Genomic DNA, 18740 nt, shown 5'->3' with positions numbered 1-18740 from the left:
CCACTACTCAAGGCAGGAGTACTTATAATATTCTGGACAAATGTTTGTCCAATCTTTTCTTGAAAACTTCCAGCGATGGAGTACCAGAATTCCAGATCGCAAACTATTCCATTGATTAATTCTTCTCACTGTCCAATACAATTCCTCATTTCCAGATTGGATTTCCTATGATGCGCTTCCACCCATTGCTTCTTGTCCTCTCTTCAGATGCTATGGATACTAAATCATCTCTCTTTCCCCTGTGACAGCCTTTTAAGTATTGGAAGACAGCTATCATGTCATTCCTCGGACAGCAGCGGCTTTTTTGAAAGGTAAAAGCACATGGCTGGCTCATATTTAAGTGGTGGTCCACCAGGACACTTAGATTCATCTCACAGACACTACTGTTAAGCCATATACTGCCTATTGTGTACCCATGCATTGTGTTTTCCTAAGTGCACTACTGAACTCCATCTTGTTGTATAGGGCCTGATGCGGTACTTTTTATCTCACATTGCTCTATCTTACCAAGCAACAGTCTGTGATCTACTTTATCAAATATCTTAATGAAGTTTAAGAATACTATATCCACCGCATTTTCTTGATCCACTACTTTAATTTAATTTAAACAATGTAACATAATAAAGTAATTTAAGTTAATTAAAACCTTGTGGGTAGGAGTGTAATGTAAGAATCTAAACCATTATTTTTCTTCAAATAGAGCTTGTATTTGAGACATAAGAATCATGCAAATTCTTTCATTATGGCTTTGTTAATTCTTCCACAATAAATCTACTTATCAAAAGCTTGTTCTTTCTGTTTGCAGTCCAGTTTGCGACAATACTGTGAAATACACAGTCAAAGCCAATATCCAGGACAATATTCAGCATTCATAGTTGAAAAACAAGGTTAACCTCAACATATGTTTTCAAAAGCCTCAAATACCACATGTGTCAGGCATTCAATATCCAAGAAAGAAAAACCTTAACTCCATTTGAATAGAGATAAAGTACTTTTACTAGGTATGAATTGAAAGCAGCAAAAAGGAAAGTAAAATCTGAGTCAAAAAAGCATGAACAAGTACACATCAAATGCACCCTCCCCCCAATTCCCCAATCCAATGTCCAATATGCAATTCCCTAAGGTGTCATGTGGGGTGCATCTTCAAAAAGCCTCATCAAGTTGTTATGCGAGATGGTTGGCGTTGACCAAGTCCAAACACAGGCCACCAGCATGTGCAGAAGATGGTGAGAACAAAACTTCCTTCTTCATAACTCCTCCAGCACCTGTAATTCCCCCTCCCAAATATCTCAAGCCCCCCCTCCCTGTTTCTATGGCAGCCGATAGCAAGCAAGGAAAGTAGAGGCTGATAACATGTAACTACTTAGTTAAAAAAGACCTCTATTTAAGAATTAAATACTTTTCAAAAATGTTACAATTCCAATATAGCAAAAGTAATATGTCAACATAAAAGAACTTATGAATAAAGTCAACAAGCCACATTCTCTGTATTTTCTTTATTTCAGTCTAATCATGGCATGCCATAGTTTTCTAAACACTGCAGATAAGGGGAAAAATAAAGTTAATTAGACCTGTCTGGCATCATTGCAATTAAATGAGTGTGTTTACCATTTACAGGTGATATTTCTGTGTTATCAGTAGACACCAGATGAATTGAATAATGTTCATCACCTTCCAAAACATCATCTTGAATTGCCTGCAAAATTATGGTTTTCTGAGATTCCATCTGCATAAAATTGGAAAAGATTATATATCTTAGAGCTATAATTTAGTATACTAAAAAAGGAAAACAACATTAAATGAAATTAAAATCATCAAATGAAATTAGTTTCAAAAGAGGAAAACACTAAATTGAATTAATACATTTTAGGAGATAAGAATAGAATTTTAACCCTTTTAAGAAATATATTCAGGGGGAAATGTTGTTAAACAGGAGAAAATCACTAAACCATAAGCAAAAAAATGAACACTTTTGTCTTAAATACTAGAATAATATCAAATTCATAATTGTATATTTGCATTTCTACTTTCTACATGTGGCTAACAGTGCAAATATGTTAGGTTCACATCAATATTTTTATTTGAATAAATCTGATAGATTATTTAACCACAGAAAATATGCAGTTAAAAAATTATTTGTGAAATGAATGTATTTATTTATTTATTTATTTGTTCATTAAATTTATTTGCCGCCTATCTTGCCATGGGCTACTCAAGGCAGCTGACAACAATAAAAAGAAAGAAATTAAGAGAGTGTAAACAAAACAGAAGCAAAATAATAGAACAATAAAACACACAATGAAAAAGAAAGCAATGAGAATACATAAAATATGATATAACATATGTACATAAGCTTGACTTAAAATAAAATAATAAATAATAACACAACATTTAAAAAGTGATGTGGCAAAAGGGGCTGTACCTCAGAAAAGAAAATAGTACCATTGAGAGGAGTGAGATCATATCTAGCTGCCTCCTCAAGTTTCCAAAGAATCTGGACTTCTCCTTGGCCTCCTGAACTTCGACTTACAGTGAGAAAGACATTTGCTGTGGGATCATGTATTGACTGAGGTTCTTTCACTGTTACCTGAAACAAGAAAAGCATTGGTATTACGGAGACCAATATTGAATAACAAGCAAAATATGTCAGTGTTGAGCTTCCTTTATGTCCCACACATTGCACTTTTGATGCATTGCTGGAACCAGCAGCCTACCTGTCAGTACCTGGTGCCAGAATCTGCCAACAAGAAGGAGAAATGCACACATGCAGCCTCTCTCAATAAGACTAAAGAGGATCTCTGCATAAGGGACTTTCTCTGTTTAATCACATTCCCCTTTAAAAACTGTTTAATGTGGCAAATGATTTGATTCAAACAAGCAGTCATTCAAAGAAGCCCATTAATAGCAATAGTTATTGCACAGTGCCCAGAGCTGCCCCATGGAGCGGTATAAAATAATTGTAAAATATAAATAATGAAATAAAATAGACTTTATGACCATTTATTTTTTTCTTTTGGTTTTTCAAATAAAGCCTACAATTATAAAGCAATTAAATTGTTTCTTCTTCTATGTCCTTAAGAATGTTAAATTATAAATATACTAAGTAAACATTGAATCTGTTCATATGGTACAGTGATGTTTTCATGTGAACATAAATATCTTTCTTTTGTTCCAGTTAGTAAACAAAGACTAATTTGAGGATGATTCAAAATATATTTATGTTAGAATTCTATCTACAAATTGTACTTAATTGTCAAACATCTTCTTTCTCAATAAATTCATTAACAAAACTATTATATATGACAGCCTATAGTAATAATTCTGCTTGCAGGAGCAGCGTCATTATTTATTTATTCTCTTGTCCCATTTAGCACCTTCATATGCAAACACAGATATATCTGTTAGATAAACACAATCACTTGATAAAATAGCTATTGCATACAATATTAAGTTCTAGTTGTGGTATCACTTCTGCTAATCCAATCTGAGAATTGCTACTTTTTTTTCCAAAAAAAATATGCCTGACTCAATTTTACTTTTACACCCAATTGTTGACACTTAGAAGTCCTTAAAATAGCATATACTTCTTTTGATATCCTAATTATCAACAGTGGGAAAAGAGTTATAGACCACTTTTTCTAGATTCTGCTACTATTTTACTAACTAGAAAAGCTCCCCTTATTTAAATCCAAACACAAATACTAAGGAAGGATGGACTATCTACAGTGGTGCTTAGTTGTTTGTGAATTTTTTGGAATTTTCAATATTTTTGTATACCCATGTTATAAAACATGATCTATTGTCCACACAAACCCTAAAACTAAGTAAAGAAAACCCAATTTACAAATGAGTCAAAAATTATACCCGTTCATTTATTTATTGATGAAAATGATCCAGAGCTAAATCCTCCTGGTGTAGGGGATAGACGTCATGTAAACTATCTATAGTTGTCTGTTCAAAGAGCTTAAAGGAAATTGCTGTGTATACCATTGTGAAAGCCTCTATACATCCCTTCCTGAAAATATTCTGCACTAGAACCTGGATAGTTCCTAAAACAATTGCTCTGTATATAGTCATGTGAAGGAGAATAACATCTGGCTATCTAATTCTGATGCAATGAAAAACATCCAAGGTGATATGTATTTTGAGATTTATGGATTAGTTTTAAATAGACATTTTGTTTTCAGATGCATCTTGGCTAATTTCAGCCGCTTATTATTTATATCCTACTACTGCTTTTGGTCTCAGCTGGATTGGGCATCTAGCTGGACATATCTATACATTAAGGTTTGAATATGCAAGTGATATGCAGGTGTCTGGCATTAAATATAATTTCACTTACATGCTTTTCTTCAAAACTGAACACTCCAGCAGGTGAATCATTTGGTGCAATAGTAACCATCACCTGTACATCATCACCTAATCTTGCATCACCTGTCACGCTAAGTAAGGTAACAGTGAACATTTCCAAAAATTCAACCGCATCATCATCTATGATAGTGATCTCTATCACTCCTGAAACCTAGGAAATAAATTAAAAATAAAAACAAAGATGAAATAAGTACCATGAACGTGTTCAAGACATTTAGATTTAATTCTGAAGCAAAATAGAAATGGAAATGAAAGTTCGGGTGAGGTGGGCAGCTTTATAAATTTGGTTAATAAATAAATAAATAGATAAAATGAACCTCAAAGAAGGCAACTCTGGCATAATGCATATCATACACATAAACAGTTAAAAACACCACAAAACCCTTTTACAAAATAGTCTCCACTGTCCTTTAAAAACAAGCAGCAAGGCTTGAAGTGGTACAAGCTGTGTCAGTACAGGGTTCTGAAGCAAAGTCCACTTAGTGGAAAAAGTAGGGAAACTACTAAATGTAGTAGGATTCACTGGCACATTTAGAAACAAAATATCCATTTTTAATATATCTATATAAAATGCATTGTTTCTTTACTTTAATGGCATTAGATAATAGATCCAAAACAGAAAAGTTGCTAAGGAAAAAAATATATGAATAGAGTTACACCAACTTCCAGAAGTTTGGTAGGTTTCATAGTACTTTAAATATGAACATGAGTCAGACTTCAATGAGGCTCTCATTTTACAGCAATTAATGGTTTTCATGGTTTAATACATTTATAGTGAATGTAAGTGGGTCTCCAATCACAATCAGCCATGAAAAAAGGACCCTATTTGCCATCCTATATTAGAACCACACAGATTGTTGGCTAAAAGCTATTCAGACCTCACTAAGTCAATGAAACTTATTTTTGAATATTTATGCATAGACATGTGCTTTGTACATACTTAAAATGTAAGAAAGGGGAAAAGCATCCTGTGATTATTAGCCACAACTATCTTAAAAGGAACATACAATAATCATAAGAATAAAAAATATGGGGAGGGGATGATTTATCAATATGTTACATACTTGTCCATCAGCAAATATAAGATTTCCAAATGATGGTGAAAAGTCTTTCAGACTAGCAGAGGCAGGTGTGGCTTCCCAATCCAGTTTTATTGATCCAAATGTTCCTGCCTTCCGAACAATGGACAACTTTAGAATATTATCTGGTGGTGGTACTTCATAAGCAGCCACTGTCCTGTTCATATCCTTGAAAGGGAACAATTAGTATTTTATTAAAAATATAATGGTGCCTGTATTTCAGAAGGAAGAGTGGGAAGAAGAGAAAAAGTGAGAGATAATAAATATAATAGGATGTGTGTGTGTGTGTGTGTGTGTGTGTGTGTGTGTTTGTTTGTTAGGAATTGCTCTTTCAGGGATTGTTAGGCCAAAGTGAGAATAGTAATAACAAAAGTACAAACATATTTATCACAAACATAAATAGGCTCATTTTCTGCCTTTGGATTTTCTCATGGAATAGTTGAGAGCTTTCTCCCTTAATAAAAGCTTTTAGTTAATTATTATTGCCTATTTTATGAGTTAATTATTAGTGGCCTATTTTATGAGAAATGCTACAGCTTTTCTATTTCTTCATTTAACTATATGGATAACGTCTTTGATAGTGGTTGTTTTTTATCATGGCATATTTTCAGGAATCCTTTTAGCCTATGAATACTGTGAAGTGGTTGAAAATCTGTCAGTGTTGTATTGTGCCACCTGTTCTTTGGATGCCTGCCCAATTTGTCTACTGAGGGGAACAGATGGAGAGGTAGGTGAAATACTGTTGATATTCTATTTTTACTGCCTGGAGATTTTAAGGGTTTGGATGGGAGAGAACTGCTTGAAGTGTAATCTAAGAAAGATGTAACTACAGTTTGTCTATTAAGATTCTCTATCAACAGTAGTGTTACTTCTGTTATCTCACAAGCACAGTGAAAGAACAGATTCACAATTGGTGGCCCATCTACATTCACAGCTCCTGCTTGAAGGTAGAATAACAAGTAGAAATGTCTTCACCCAAGTTCAAGTAATGCTTCACTTGGGGCTTTACCTAGTAGGCTAAAACTTACACTCTCATTACCACTGTAACAGGCTACTACAACTTACTTGCCCGTAAAGACTTCTTAAAATTACAAATAATTCTGAATGCATATTCAATGGCTCTCAATGCTGGAAATACATAATATGGAATTTACAGGCCTAAAGTGATACCTGATTTTCAGGTATAAATTAACGTGCTGGTTTTGACCTTTATGGTTTGGAATCTGAGTACCTGCAGAAATGCCTGTTCTAAATAGAATCTAGTGCCCATCTCCCAGATCTTACAGCAACAATATTTAATTATTTTGACATATTATATAATATGTATTATATATGTAAGCTACTGTAAGCCACCAGATTGTAATGAAATTGATTGAATGAATAAGAATCAAGACCTTTAGTGGTAAGGATCAATAGATGCTTTAGCAACTCTTTGCCAACTAATCCTGTCCTATTCAGGTTAAGATAAATAAATAGGAAATTATATCATAGGAAAACATAATAGCAATGGACATATTAAGCATGGATAAAAGATTTATAATTTCACATTATTAACCTACATACATGCATTGAAACGGTCAGCTTAGAATAAGAATAGTTTCTACTGCTCTTGACAGAGATGTTTCAGTTTGTTCTCACCTTGCTAATATTGAACTGAAATATTCCTCTGGGGTTATCATTTTCTTCAATTAAAATCTCAGCTATTTCTAAACCAAGTTTCTTCATGCTCTGTTGCCCTCTAGTAAGAGAAGAGTTCAGTAATTGCACACTACTAATATTGATTAAAAAACCCTCTTGTAATTCTGGAATATTATCCTGTAAGATAAAAAAATGTTTTAAATTGTTTTGCAGATTCAGATTTTGGATAGACTAGTAAGAGAAATCATTTCAAGTTATGTTTGTTTCAATGGAAAGTAAAGACATGGATGACCAAGCAATCAATTCCCTCAATGTAAAGAAGATTAGTTATATAAAAACAAATGGTTGTTAAAAATTATATTTTCTTTCCTAAAAATATAATTTCCTTGTATCAAAATCTGCTCTTCTCTGTATATCTAATTACCTAATCCATTTAAGGAAAAGTTAAATATAAATTAAATTAATTAATTTAAGGTTAATGATTAAAGATAAAAGGGTTCAAATTGTGAAGTGCAGCAGAGATGGTACAAATTGTAGCATCAGAAAATAAGCATGAAATATTTTAATAGAAACCACAATCACTGGAGGTTGGGCAACATATGGATTTATTTTTGTTCTATTAAATTTTATTGAAAAGTTTTTCAGAAGTGGTTTGCCTATGCCTCCTTCCTAGGGCTGAAAAATGACTGGCCACCAAGCTAGCTTCTTGCCCAGGAGCTCACTGTCTCTTGTTTTCTAGACTGATGTCTTAATCACTATATCAAAGTAGTGTTTATAAATTTAATAAATTATTACTAATAGTATATCATAAATATGGTAGAATAGTCCATACCATTTATTCAGAGAACATATAGATAAAAATTAGAAGTTGTTGAGATTACAAATTGTAGAAGGCAATACACCAGCAGATTTTCTATTTATTAACTCATTTATTAATCAATCAATCATAAAGTACATACCATGTTTCTCCGAAAATACAACAGGGTCTTATTTTCTTTTTACCTACAAAATATGGCTTGGGCTTTATTATGGGGGGAGGGTTTATTGTTTTGGGGTTGCCGGGTGGCTGCTCTCTTGCGAACGGGTTCCCAAACAGCCAGGCACAGCCTCATGGGTGAATGGCTGTGTTGCTCTGTCGCAGCAGCCATGAAGCAACCATGCTCATGAGTAGCCACCCTGCAAACCCCCTTTGCAGCTGGGCACAGCACCATTCACTGACCTAGGGATATTGCCAAGCCACGTGAGCACCTGTTCAACACCACCCAGCTCCCGCGGCTTGGCAATATCCCTAGGGGGGTTTGCTCGGTGGCTGTTCGTGAGCGTGGTCGCTTGTGCGACAGCGCAACACAGTCATTTGCTAATGAGCTGTGCCCAGCTCTTTGGGAGCCTGCTCACAAAAGAGCAGCCGCCCATCAACCCCTCTCTTCAGCTGGGCACAGCGCTGCTCATCAACCTAGCAGTATCCTGGAGGCACCAAGCAACGCGATCAACTTTGCCTCCCCCCAGGTTCCTGTGGCTTGGCACCTTCAGGATACTGCTAGGTTGGTGAGCAGCGCTCTGCATGGCCGGAGGTGGGGGGTTGTCCAGGGGGCTTATATGTGGGGGGGCTTACATTTTTGCCCACCAGAAAAATGTGTCATGGCTCTATTATGAGGACATGTCATATATTCAGGGAAACACGGTAGGTATATCTGTACTTCTTCTCACCCACAAATAATATTCAAACATTAATCAACTTGGGAATTTTCAACTAGCATAAATATTTAAAGTATGAAATATACTGTAAAGTTGAAAGACAGTGAAAAAATAGGTTTTTTAATACAGGGAATATAATTAGTCCAGATATAGATGTATAGGGAATTATAACATTAAATTATTGAGTGCTATCCTATTTTATGCAAAAATATTAATCAGAAAAGTATTTTCACTTTTCATATGTCATTCACATATAGGCTTGCTGCAAGCTATTTATATACTTTCAAATACTCACTGGTAAAATGGTTACGTAAACTGAAACTAATGTTATATTCTCTGTCATAATAATGGTCTTGTTTTCCAATCTATAATCTTCATTTTCAATGGCTTGATTAACAAGAGGGAGTGAAAAGATAGGGTGGGATATTACATGTATACTAATATCACCAACTAGTGGTTGTTCTCTGAAAATATGTAAAGTAATAGTAGTTGATCTCCCTAGGAAAAAAACAATATTAAAGTTAATGAATATATATATACTTATTGAAAGAGTCTGTTTTTTCCAACCAAAACTAATATGAGTATGGCCAATGAACTACATAATAGTAATATTACTTTCATAAATTGCTTCCATAAATTGCATTTTTTCTCAGCTCAAGAAAAATTAATCATTTGTGATGATAAAAATTAGGACATTAAGAAAAGTGTAAGCACTCTTTTCTAAACATAATTTTTTTGAGCATTTCAAAAACTATTTACAAAAATATAACTCATATTTCTTGCTACTCATATATTACGTTCTACATATTATATTGGTCCTCCAAGATTAAGAAAATGTTTGAAACTATATTCAGAAATGTTTACTTTAAAATCTATAGATATAACTGCAACATTTTTTTTAAAAAAAAATCTGGAAATATATACTTGCATTTCTCTAGGATTTTCTCAGAACTGACTCACCTTCAGGCTCTGCTACTTTGTTAAAGAGAGAATTTGTGTGCCATCCCACCACACCTAGGGGAATATCATTGGGCAGAATAGTAAGTATAGCTTTTGCTCGATTTTTATCAATTATGGCTCCTCTCTGGGGGTCTTGAATGCCCACTGTGCTAATACGAGTGAGAGTTATAATCAGTGTCTCTGTAGCTTCAGGAAAAACATCTGCAAGGACTGTTAATGTTACTGTTGACAAAGCCTGACCCTCTGAAAATGCCACCTACAGAATTTAACAAGAAAATATACATATATGTATTTGTTACATAACTGTGGCTTAACACAACAGTTTAAGATGCAATCCAATGAAACTTAGCAGTTTTTGTACCAGTTAAAAGAAACATTTAATCAAATTATCCTAATAAAATTGCAATATCAATATTGCTTAAATATACAAGTTGTAACCAATCATTGAATTAGTAATGTTCGTTTTCTTTTCAATGTTTATTTTGTTTACCTATGGTACAAAATAAAATCTTTCAGGGAAGCTGGACTGTAACTCCTATTGTAGTCCAACATATTTTGGAGTCATATTTTGAAGAAAGCAGGTTGAATCAAGTTGAAATATCAGGTACTACCTTACCCAATTTTAGGAAGAGGAGATTTTAATACCTGCAGTTTATTCCTGTATTTCCTATTAAGACTTGCAAATTCCATGGCTTAAATATACAACTTCTGCCTTGATTACCAGATAGAAAGTTAATGTTGTTGGAGGGGAAGAGTATGCTAATATGATTTTGGATTTTTCTTATGTCTAACAAAGTTTATTTTACTTTGTGTATTAAAATTCTAAGTTGCATTGGCATTCAGAAGAAATAAAAAACACACTAATCTTTTCTTAGCAATGGCAACTGACTATAATCTTGAGTACTTATAAGTGGAACTTTATGACACTTTAGATTTTTTTTCTAAACTAAACTAAACCTCTTCAACCTAACAGCAATACTGAGACTTTCAATTTAGAAAAGAAATCTGAGTACCAGCATTTCCTAAAAGTCATCTCTTGCCATTTTAAACCCAATCTCATATTGTTCAAGGGCTGTGTTCCTCTTCATGAGTGAATTTTCCTTGAGTGTATGCAGCAACAAGAAAGTGCTATTGCATAATTTATATTATCTGAATGGCATTCATTTTTGACTTTATTAAATTTGATCCACTTCAGCCCATTTTCTAGAAATGAGTTATATGAAATAGTGTTTCCTGCAGGTACTCATAAACAGCTTTGTAAGTTGACATGATGCACGTTACTATATATACTTATGTAGCAAAAAGACACACTGCAGTTTTTTGTATCAGTGTGCATTATAGGATAAATTTATATTTTAATTATTTCCATTAAATATGGTATTGATACTACATTTCTAAAATATAGTGTATAACTTTCTTTCCCTACAAAGGACTGAAGTAACATCACATAGAAAGCACTTTTTCAACCAAAGGAAATTCACTATTTATATATAAATATACCTCACTTGATGACCATTCAACGTTATAACCAACTCCCCAAACCTACTCAAGTCCTATCCTCGAATTTACAGCTGCTTCACCCACCTTGGAGTCCTATTATTGCATTTTGGGCACTTTGACAATTGACAGTGTTTTTGCCATTTTCTGACAAAGTTAACTTAATGGCCTTATTGCATTGATTTAAGAATATGAAACAACATTACTATTATGATTACAATCAAACAAATTACTAGTTTCTTTACATTTTAATTTTCTTAATTTTGTTTTTTCTTTTAGTTTAACAAAATTAGATAAAAAGTTATCTAAGGAGTATGAAAGCAAAGGAAGAAATGATTTTTTCCATAAATCAAAATGATTTTGAATTTTTAGATCAAGAAATTAAGGGACAATATGAGGGAAGAAAACTTTTGAGCTAATATTAGCCAATTTGAGTCTTGTTTAATTAGATCAGTAATACATTAGCAATTAAACTAGTTGGCAGTTTCTATAGCTAAAATTTTGGCAAAATACATACCACCCCTGAAGTTGGAAATATGTCATTAATACTCCCGCTAGCTTCCCAGTGTACTATAACATGTCCAAATGTACTTATTAAGCGCTCAACGTTCAAGGTGATCAAGGTGTCCTGTTCCATTTCTTCGGCTTGTTTAAATAAAGAATTCTAAAAATATGCCAATGATGAAAAATAATACATAGATAGTTTAACATGCACATATTGCTCTTTAAACACTAACAAAAAAGAATAACTATGTATTCAAAAATGTATAAAAATAGTTAAAATCATAATTTAAACTGAAAAGGTATGACTATCAGATTTTGCTTTAATAAAAGCAGTGACCCTTTACTTCAGGCACAGCAATATGTCTATACTCCCAAGACATTTAACCCATACTCAGGTATCCACTGACACTCAAAGATGTGATGTGGTTTTATTCCACAATAGGAAGAAGCACTTTTCCTTTCTTTATCCATATGCATACAGATCTGCCTACTGCAAAATTTTGAAAACCAATTCCATCTGCCTTTAGCTCTACTAAAGTTTTCCTGGCCTTAAGATTGGGAGATTTCTGTCATTATTTACTTAAAAGTTCTATCTAGCCTGAGAAATGTTGGTTCCCATTTTGACAACCTTCTACAACAGAGAAAATTAGTATGGCTGAAATGTGGCCAATGAAGAAACTGAGTTCCCTATATTTAATTTCAGAATAGAAATAAACAATAAACAAGATAGGCTAGTTTTTATATGCATTTTGACACCCATCATGGTACCATTATGTAGTAGCAAATAGATTATTGGACTTAAATTTAAGACCTTGGATTCAGGTGTCCTTGAACCAGTGATCTGTCAGACTAACTTATGTATTGTCATCAGTGTAAACTATTAAATTGCCTTGGGGAAGCTAGGATATAAATCTGATCAGTAAAACAATACATTTTCCTAATTTATAAGCCATCACAACAGAATTCACAATTAAACCAGTATGACATGACAGAAATTGCAGGTTCCAAAGCATTTTTATTTAGTTTTACTTTTATATACTATCCATCTTGCTATCCAGAGATGAATGAATAATATGGTGAGATATGTTACTAAGGCAGCTGTTTATGATACTGGTGTTGTGTTTACAACATTATAAACATGAATGCATTCCATATGTGTTAACAGGAGCCTAGTATTAAAAATATTTAATTTAATATTTTAATTTTACCTGGGCAAATGCAACAACTCCATGAGCATCATCATTAGAGGGTATCACTATGGTCACATAACCATTAGGACCTATTTCTGCACCACCCTTTGGATTTTTCAGCCATGCTCCAAAAGATTCTTCTTCCTCTGGGACTATGTCATCAAAAATATTGATTGCTATCACAATTTCTTTATCTCCTGGTTCAAATATCAGTTCACCTGAACTAGCATAAAAACACAGATGTACAGCATATTTATAATTAAACAATTGTTCTTCTGAGACAAAGTAAAATCAGTTTTGATACAGAAAAAAATGTAATTTTAGGTACTTTAAAAAAGAGTTTCTATCAGTTACTAATTTTTTGTTGCTATTAACTTAAGTGTTACAGGAAACATTGTGAGGTCAATTCAAAAACAAGCAAATAGACATGTTTATATAGAATAATTTATCCTTTTCCTCCTATCTATAAAATCCCTAAGTTTTTATAGTCTGTTTTGGGAAATCATTCCACACACTGAAGCAGAATTTAAAAGTAGTATCTATGGAGCAGTGCAGCGTGGAAGCTCTCTGTCTCCATATTACTTTAGCAAGACATTTCATTTGCCAGGTAGATTACCTCATACATATTTTAAGCAAATAATATACACTGCGTTCCATTTAGATTAGACTAATTTCATTGTTTTTAGACTTTATCCAGTTTTATCCCAAAGGAAAAAGATCTCTTGGCAATCAATCAATCAAAAAATAGTCAGCAGACTTCTATCAGCTTTCTAGGTTATATATTCCATTATCATCTTTAATTTGGTCATATTTTGTTTATAATCTTTGACAGTACTCTTTCCTGTATTTCTGAACAATTCCAAGATAGTGTCCTCGGCTGCTGACTATCACTTTCTCACTGTAGAATTTTCACTAGAAAGTGAAAGATTCAGAACATGGAAGGTATTTTATTAGGAACTCAAATCTTTGCAGCAAAAGAAAGAACAGTAGTATGATGACTGTAACGTTGTTTTATAAACTGTAACTAACAAAAGTAACAATAATCAATATAAAAAAATAAAATCATACCTAGGTATAAAATCTGACTGATTTGAAATTGCAGTTAGCTCATAAACATAGGAATAGGAATCTCCAGTCACAACAATGAGACTTTTGTTAGAATTAAGAGACTTTACATTGATACTGGAAATATGATTGGCAGAAGGAGCATCTAGCAACTGAGAAAACTGATTCATTTCTGAGTTCCAGGAATACAGAGCTGATTTATCTTTGCTGGCAAACAACACCTGCACTACAGCAAGAATCAAAGAAGATAAGAATGTTAGAGAAACATGTTAACATATTATGCTAAAAAAAATTTTAAAATATTTAATTGGTTTTGTTCAAGGTGTATTTCGCATTTACTCAGTACTTTCTGTTTTAAAGATATACAAAGCCCTTAAAAGGGTACTCCAAAAGGGCACTGAAATCAATAAACATCAGTCCTTGAAGCGACCATGTCCCCTGGAAGCTCAGTGTGGCTGCTTCTAAGGCTTATCACATCATTCATCTGAATGTAGACAACACTTTTGCTTGTATCACAAACATAGCAAAGCAATTGTGCATGCACTGCCATATTTAGACAATCAGGGAAAGATTTGTGCAAGCAGCTGTGCAAAGCATTCCTGAAGGAGGTAAGAAATGTTTGCACTTTGCAGCAAATGCAGCATGCTCTCATTTTTCTTCCAACAGCAACAAAAAAACTTTATTCTGAACACATGATTAAGATACATGTTAAAAATTGTTCTGTAAGTTTGTTTTCTCTCTGAAAGCTTGGGTTGTGGAAATGACTCTATTACTAATCATATTAGGCTAAGAAACGAAGTGCACACAAATAAAATGACTTTTTAGGGCCATTTCATATCTGACAATGCCATTAAGATGCAGGTAATATCCATATCCAAATTGATCAAAGTGCTTATTTTGAAAAATCATGACCAACTGTACATTTCACAGGATCCAAAAGGCCAATAGTATTATTTATGATGATGGTATAAAAAAAGGCATTTTCCCCTACAGGAAAATTATACGTGGCGAGGGGGCGTGGGAATCATGTTTGAATTAATGCAGTATTAAAGATAATTGTCATACTTACCTAAACCTGAAGGTGGGAAAGAAGTATGGATTGCATTTACTGCTCTGATGGAAATGGACTGAAAATATCTGAAGGAAAATTGCCCTGCCTCCCAGATAAAAATTTCACATGTACTGTTGAGCTCTATGGAGAGTAAAATCAGACAGCTTTCTATGGATATGGGTATTTATAACTACTAATCAATAAATAGTAACATCTAATATACTAGTTCATTTTAGGAAACACTATGGATTATAGAACTACAACCCTGTTTCCTTCATTTATTCATTACAAATTATTTTCTCTTATGTCCCTAATATCAGAAGAAACTATTGTCAAACAGATTTTGAAAGAAAAGTGAAAAACAACTAGCACAATCCCCCCAATATATATGATCAACTTTGCATAGTTGGCCTTTTTAAAATGTTATATAATAAGCATATATCAAAAGATCATCATTAAACAAAGCAACATTAATTATAAGAATCATTAAAAGTTTTTTCTTGCTTCAGTTTCCACTCTTTATGTAATTCTATCAAATATGAGTACCGTTTGCAAATATTAGGTAGATGTCAGATCCAGAAATGACAGCTTTGACTTGTGTTATTCCATTGATTGGCACTTCTTGAAACCTTATAAAATCATTTTCTGACCACTTGAATAAAAGAGGTGTATGCATGGATTCACAAGGGACAATGACTAGATAGGTTGTACTTCCCCTGGAGAAAAAATCCAGACTCAAAACTCCATTCACAGAGAGTTGATTACGGAATATAAAGATGCCATTATTCCACTGGAAAATCTGGAAAATGCAAAAGAACTCTAGTTACAACTAAAATTGGAGGAAATCAAATAAGTTAAAATATATTTGTCTTAAATATGACACCTTGTATGGAATATGGAAAACTGGACTATATTTCTTGTTCATTATGTATATAAATAAACAGCAATAGGAATTATTCAAGGAAGATCTGTTTTTTTAAAGTGGTACCATATAATTTTACATAATTCTTTTTAAATTTTCCTTTTGAAAGAAAATATGATTATCTTCATAGCGGAGCATGACACTCCTTCACTTATTTCATTATGGATTGACCCATGTACGTATGTGAATGCTTTGTTTTTACATTATATTATCATCTCTGGCAGTCTGCAAGTTTACAGACTTCAATTAAATTTGACAAGAACATATCCCGAGGAACCTCTCACCATGGGTCGTTTTTCAGAAAAGGAAAACAAGGCTGTTTGGAGCAACAGAATTCTCAATTACCTTCAGTTGGAAAGTAAGCTCAAAAACACCACCAGAACTTTTACTGCATCTCAAAAGCAAAGAGAATTCTGAAAGTGTTACCTTTTCACTGTAAATAAAACTCATTAATTGACTGAAATTTTTCAAAACAACTCAAGGCTAAAAAGCACTTTTTTTCTAAAACTTATGCAAAATGTATACAATTAAATATGTGTTAAGATAATAAACTCTTTTGTTCCCCATCCAGTCCATAAAACATCACTTTTGACATCACTCCAGAGCTATGTGACTTCCCTCTTCAAGTACAATAATCTTTGGAGAGTTTACATTGACAGCCATGCATTTTACTTTGCACATTTGAGTATTAATTGAATAGATCTTGCTGAAGAGGAAGCATCACCACTGGATGGAGACATGTTGGATGCAGAAAGGTAGAATGGTTTGGAGTCTTCATTGACACAGGGGAACCGGAGTTTGAATTAAAGCTTTATATGCTATAATATAGATATGGTGCTCAATTTTTTAATTGTTGTATTACTGTCCCGTTTGTCTTACTTTCTGTATTTGTTTTCCCCTTCCCCTGGTTTTTGTTCAGCCGCCCTGAGTCCCTTCGGGGAATAGGGCGGCTTACAAATCGAATAAATACCAAATACCAAGTACAAGATTCATACAAAAATGAGATGCATGATCAGCCAGAGTAATAAGAATAATTGAAGATTAGGAGCATATTTAAAGCAGAACTCCAACTGAGAAAAGTTTTAACCATTAATTGTTTATCACTTCAGCTGATTAATCTGTAATCATCATTTTGAACACAGAACAGTAATTTGCAGATATGAATACAAAAACATGTCCTGAAGAAGGATGCAAAAACAGGTACACATTTGTGTAGATGGTACTCAAGTTGCATTTATTAATGTGCAATAGAAACATAAAAGTAGAAAAAAGTCTAAATTTCAAATATTTCCAGTGATCATATGATTCAAATATATACACTTGAATTTGCTGCCTGATTTGTTTGCATCCCCTTAAGGAATTCACAAGGCTGTGTAGGTTCTGAATATGTTACTAGATAATATGTTATTAGGTAAATATACAAACAAGGTAAATACAGGAAATAAAATGAAGATTCTCCTAACCTGGGTAGACTTAGATTCTGGTCTACAACTTGCAATAATCAAATAATGGCTTTGATTCAAACTGAAATATTTTATATCACTGGTGGCTGGCACCAATATAGACTGTACCTGAAAGAAAGAAAAAGAAATACAGTCACATGTATCTAATTACAACCTTCAAAATCAGGGGTGGGTTTCAACTGGTTCACGGCGGTCCCTGCGAACCGGTTGGTCGGCAAACCCGGAAGTAAGTAACTTCCGGGAACAGCGAAGGGCCCACCCACTTGCCCGCGCTCCTTACCCGGTTTTGACGAGTTCTGCGCTTCCACGCATGCGCAGGACGCATACAGCACCTGCGCGATCCTCCAGGAGCAGCTGGAGCATCGCACAGACGCTAGTATGCATGCGTGCACCACGCACGTGCACAAGGATGCCGCTGTCCCTGTTCCAACCGAACCGGTTGGAACGGGGCGAGAAACCCACCCCTGTTCAAAATGTATCTCACTTGTTTTAATATAGCAATGCAACTTAAGGCAAAATGATATAAATAAAATGAACATCTTAACATCTAGCACTGTAACTTCCAAATTCATTTCTGAGGTTTCAGTATTTCCTTATGTGTCAGCAGCTCCATTATACATAGGTATGGCAATTAATCTCCAAGATAAGTGAAATAATCCATACACTTACACAATATTTAAAAATGAAACTTGGATAGTTAAGTGCTTTATGATGATAATGATAATGAAAGTATCTCAGGTGCTTATAAGGATAGTTTAAAAATCTACGTTGAAAAATCGTATGTCTGAAGATTTAAGTTCTAAATTAATTTTTACTGCCTTTTGTTTTCCTGCCCTTCCAGCTTCCCATGCTGGCCTGGCTTCTTATTTCCTGCCTTGCTAACTCTATGCTCTTGGTAAGGCCACACTTGGAATACTGCATTCAGTTTTGGTCACCATGATGTAGAAAAGATGTGGAGACTCTAAAAAGAGTGTAGAGAAGATCAACAAAGATGATTAGGGGACTGGAGACTAAAACATATGAAGAACGGTTGCAGGAATTGGGTATGTCTAGTTTAATGAAAAGAAGGACTAGGGGAGACATGAGAGCAGTGTTCCAATATCTCAGGGGTTGCCACAAAGAAGAGGGAGTCAAACTATTCTCCAGGGCACCTGAGGGTAGAACAAGAAGCAATGGGTGGAAACTAATCAAGGAGAGAAGCAACTTAGAACTGAGGAGAACAATTAATCGGTGGAACAGCTTGCCTCCAGAAGTTGTGAATGCCCCAATACTGGAAGTCTTTAAGAAGATGTTGGATAGCCATTT

General features: G+C 34.0%; 1 protein-coding gene across 1 annotated transcript in view; it reads right to left on the bottom strand.

Moving 5' to 3' along the window:
• Positions 1-18740, bottom strand: part of ADGRV1 (adhesion G protein-coupled receptor V1) — a 232189-nt gene that overhangs the window by 142165 nt on the left and 71284 nt on the right. Inside the window, exons 47-59 of the mRNA XM_087715712.1 lie at positions 17436-17543; positions 15597-15849; positions 15069-15191; positions 14003-14225; positions 12953-13157; positions 11758-11904; positions 9744-9999; positions 9079-9281; positions 7089-7265; positions 5436-5618; positions 4343-4522; positions 2423-2587; positions 1609-1726 (exon numbers count right to left, since the gene is read on the bottom strand). Of these exons, the coding sequence (XP_087571838.1) occupies positions 1609-1726; positions 2423-2587; positions 4343-4522; positions 5436-5618; positions 7089-7265; positions 9079-9281; positions 9744-9999; positions 11758-11904; positions 12953-13157; positions 14003-14225; positions 15069-15191; positions 15597-15849; positions 17436-17543 (2341 nt within the window). The remainder of the gene's footprint in view (positions 1-1608; positions 1727-2422; positions 2588-4342; positions 4523-5435; positions 5619-7088; positions 7266-9078; positions 9282-9743; positions 10000-11757; positions 11905-12952; positions 13158-14002; positions 14226-15068; positions 15192-15596; positions 15850-17435; positions 17544-18740) is intronic.

The sequence above is a fragment of the Thamnophis sirtalis genome, unplaced genomic scaffold, assembly GCF_051295495.1.
Source record: "Thamnophis sirtalis isolate CommonGarterSnake01/CBP01778 unplaced genomic scaffold, rThaSir2_p1.2 scaffold_5, whole genome shotgun sequence".
Classification (NCBI taxonomy): domain Eukaryota; kingdom Metazoa; phylum Chordata; class Lepidosauria; order Squamata; family Natricidae; genus Thamnophis; species Thamnophis sirtalis.
The sequence above is the reverse complement of the archived record's forward strand: the minus strand, read 5'-3'. Positions and strand labels throughout refer to the sequence as shown.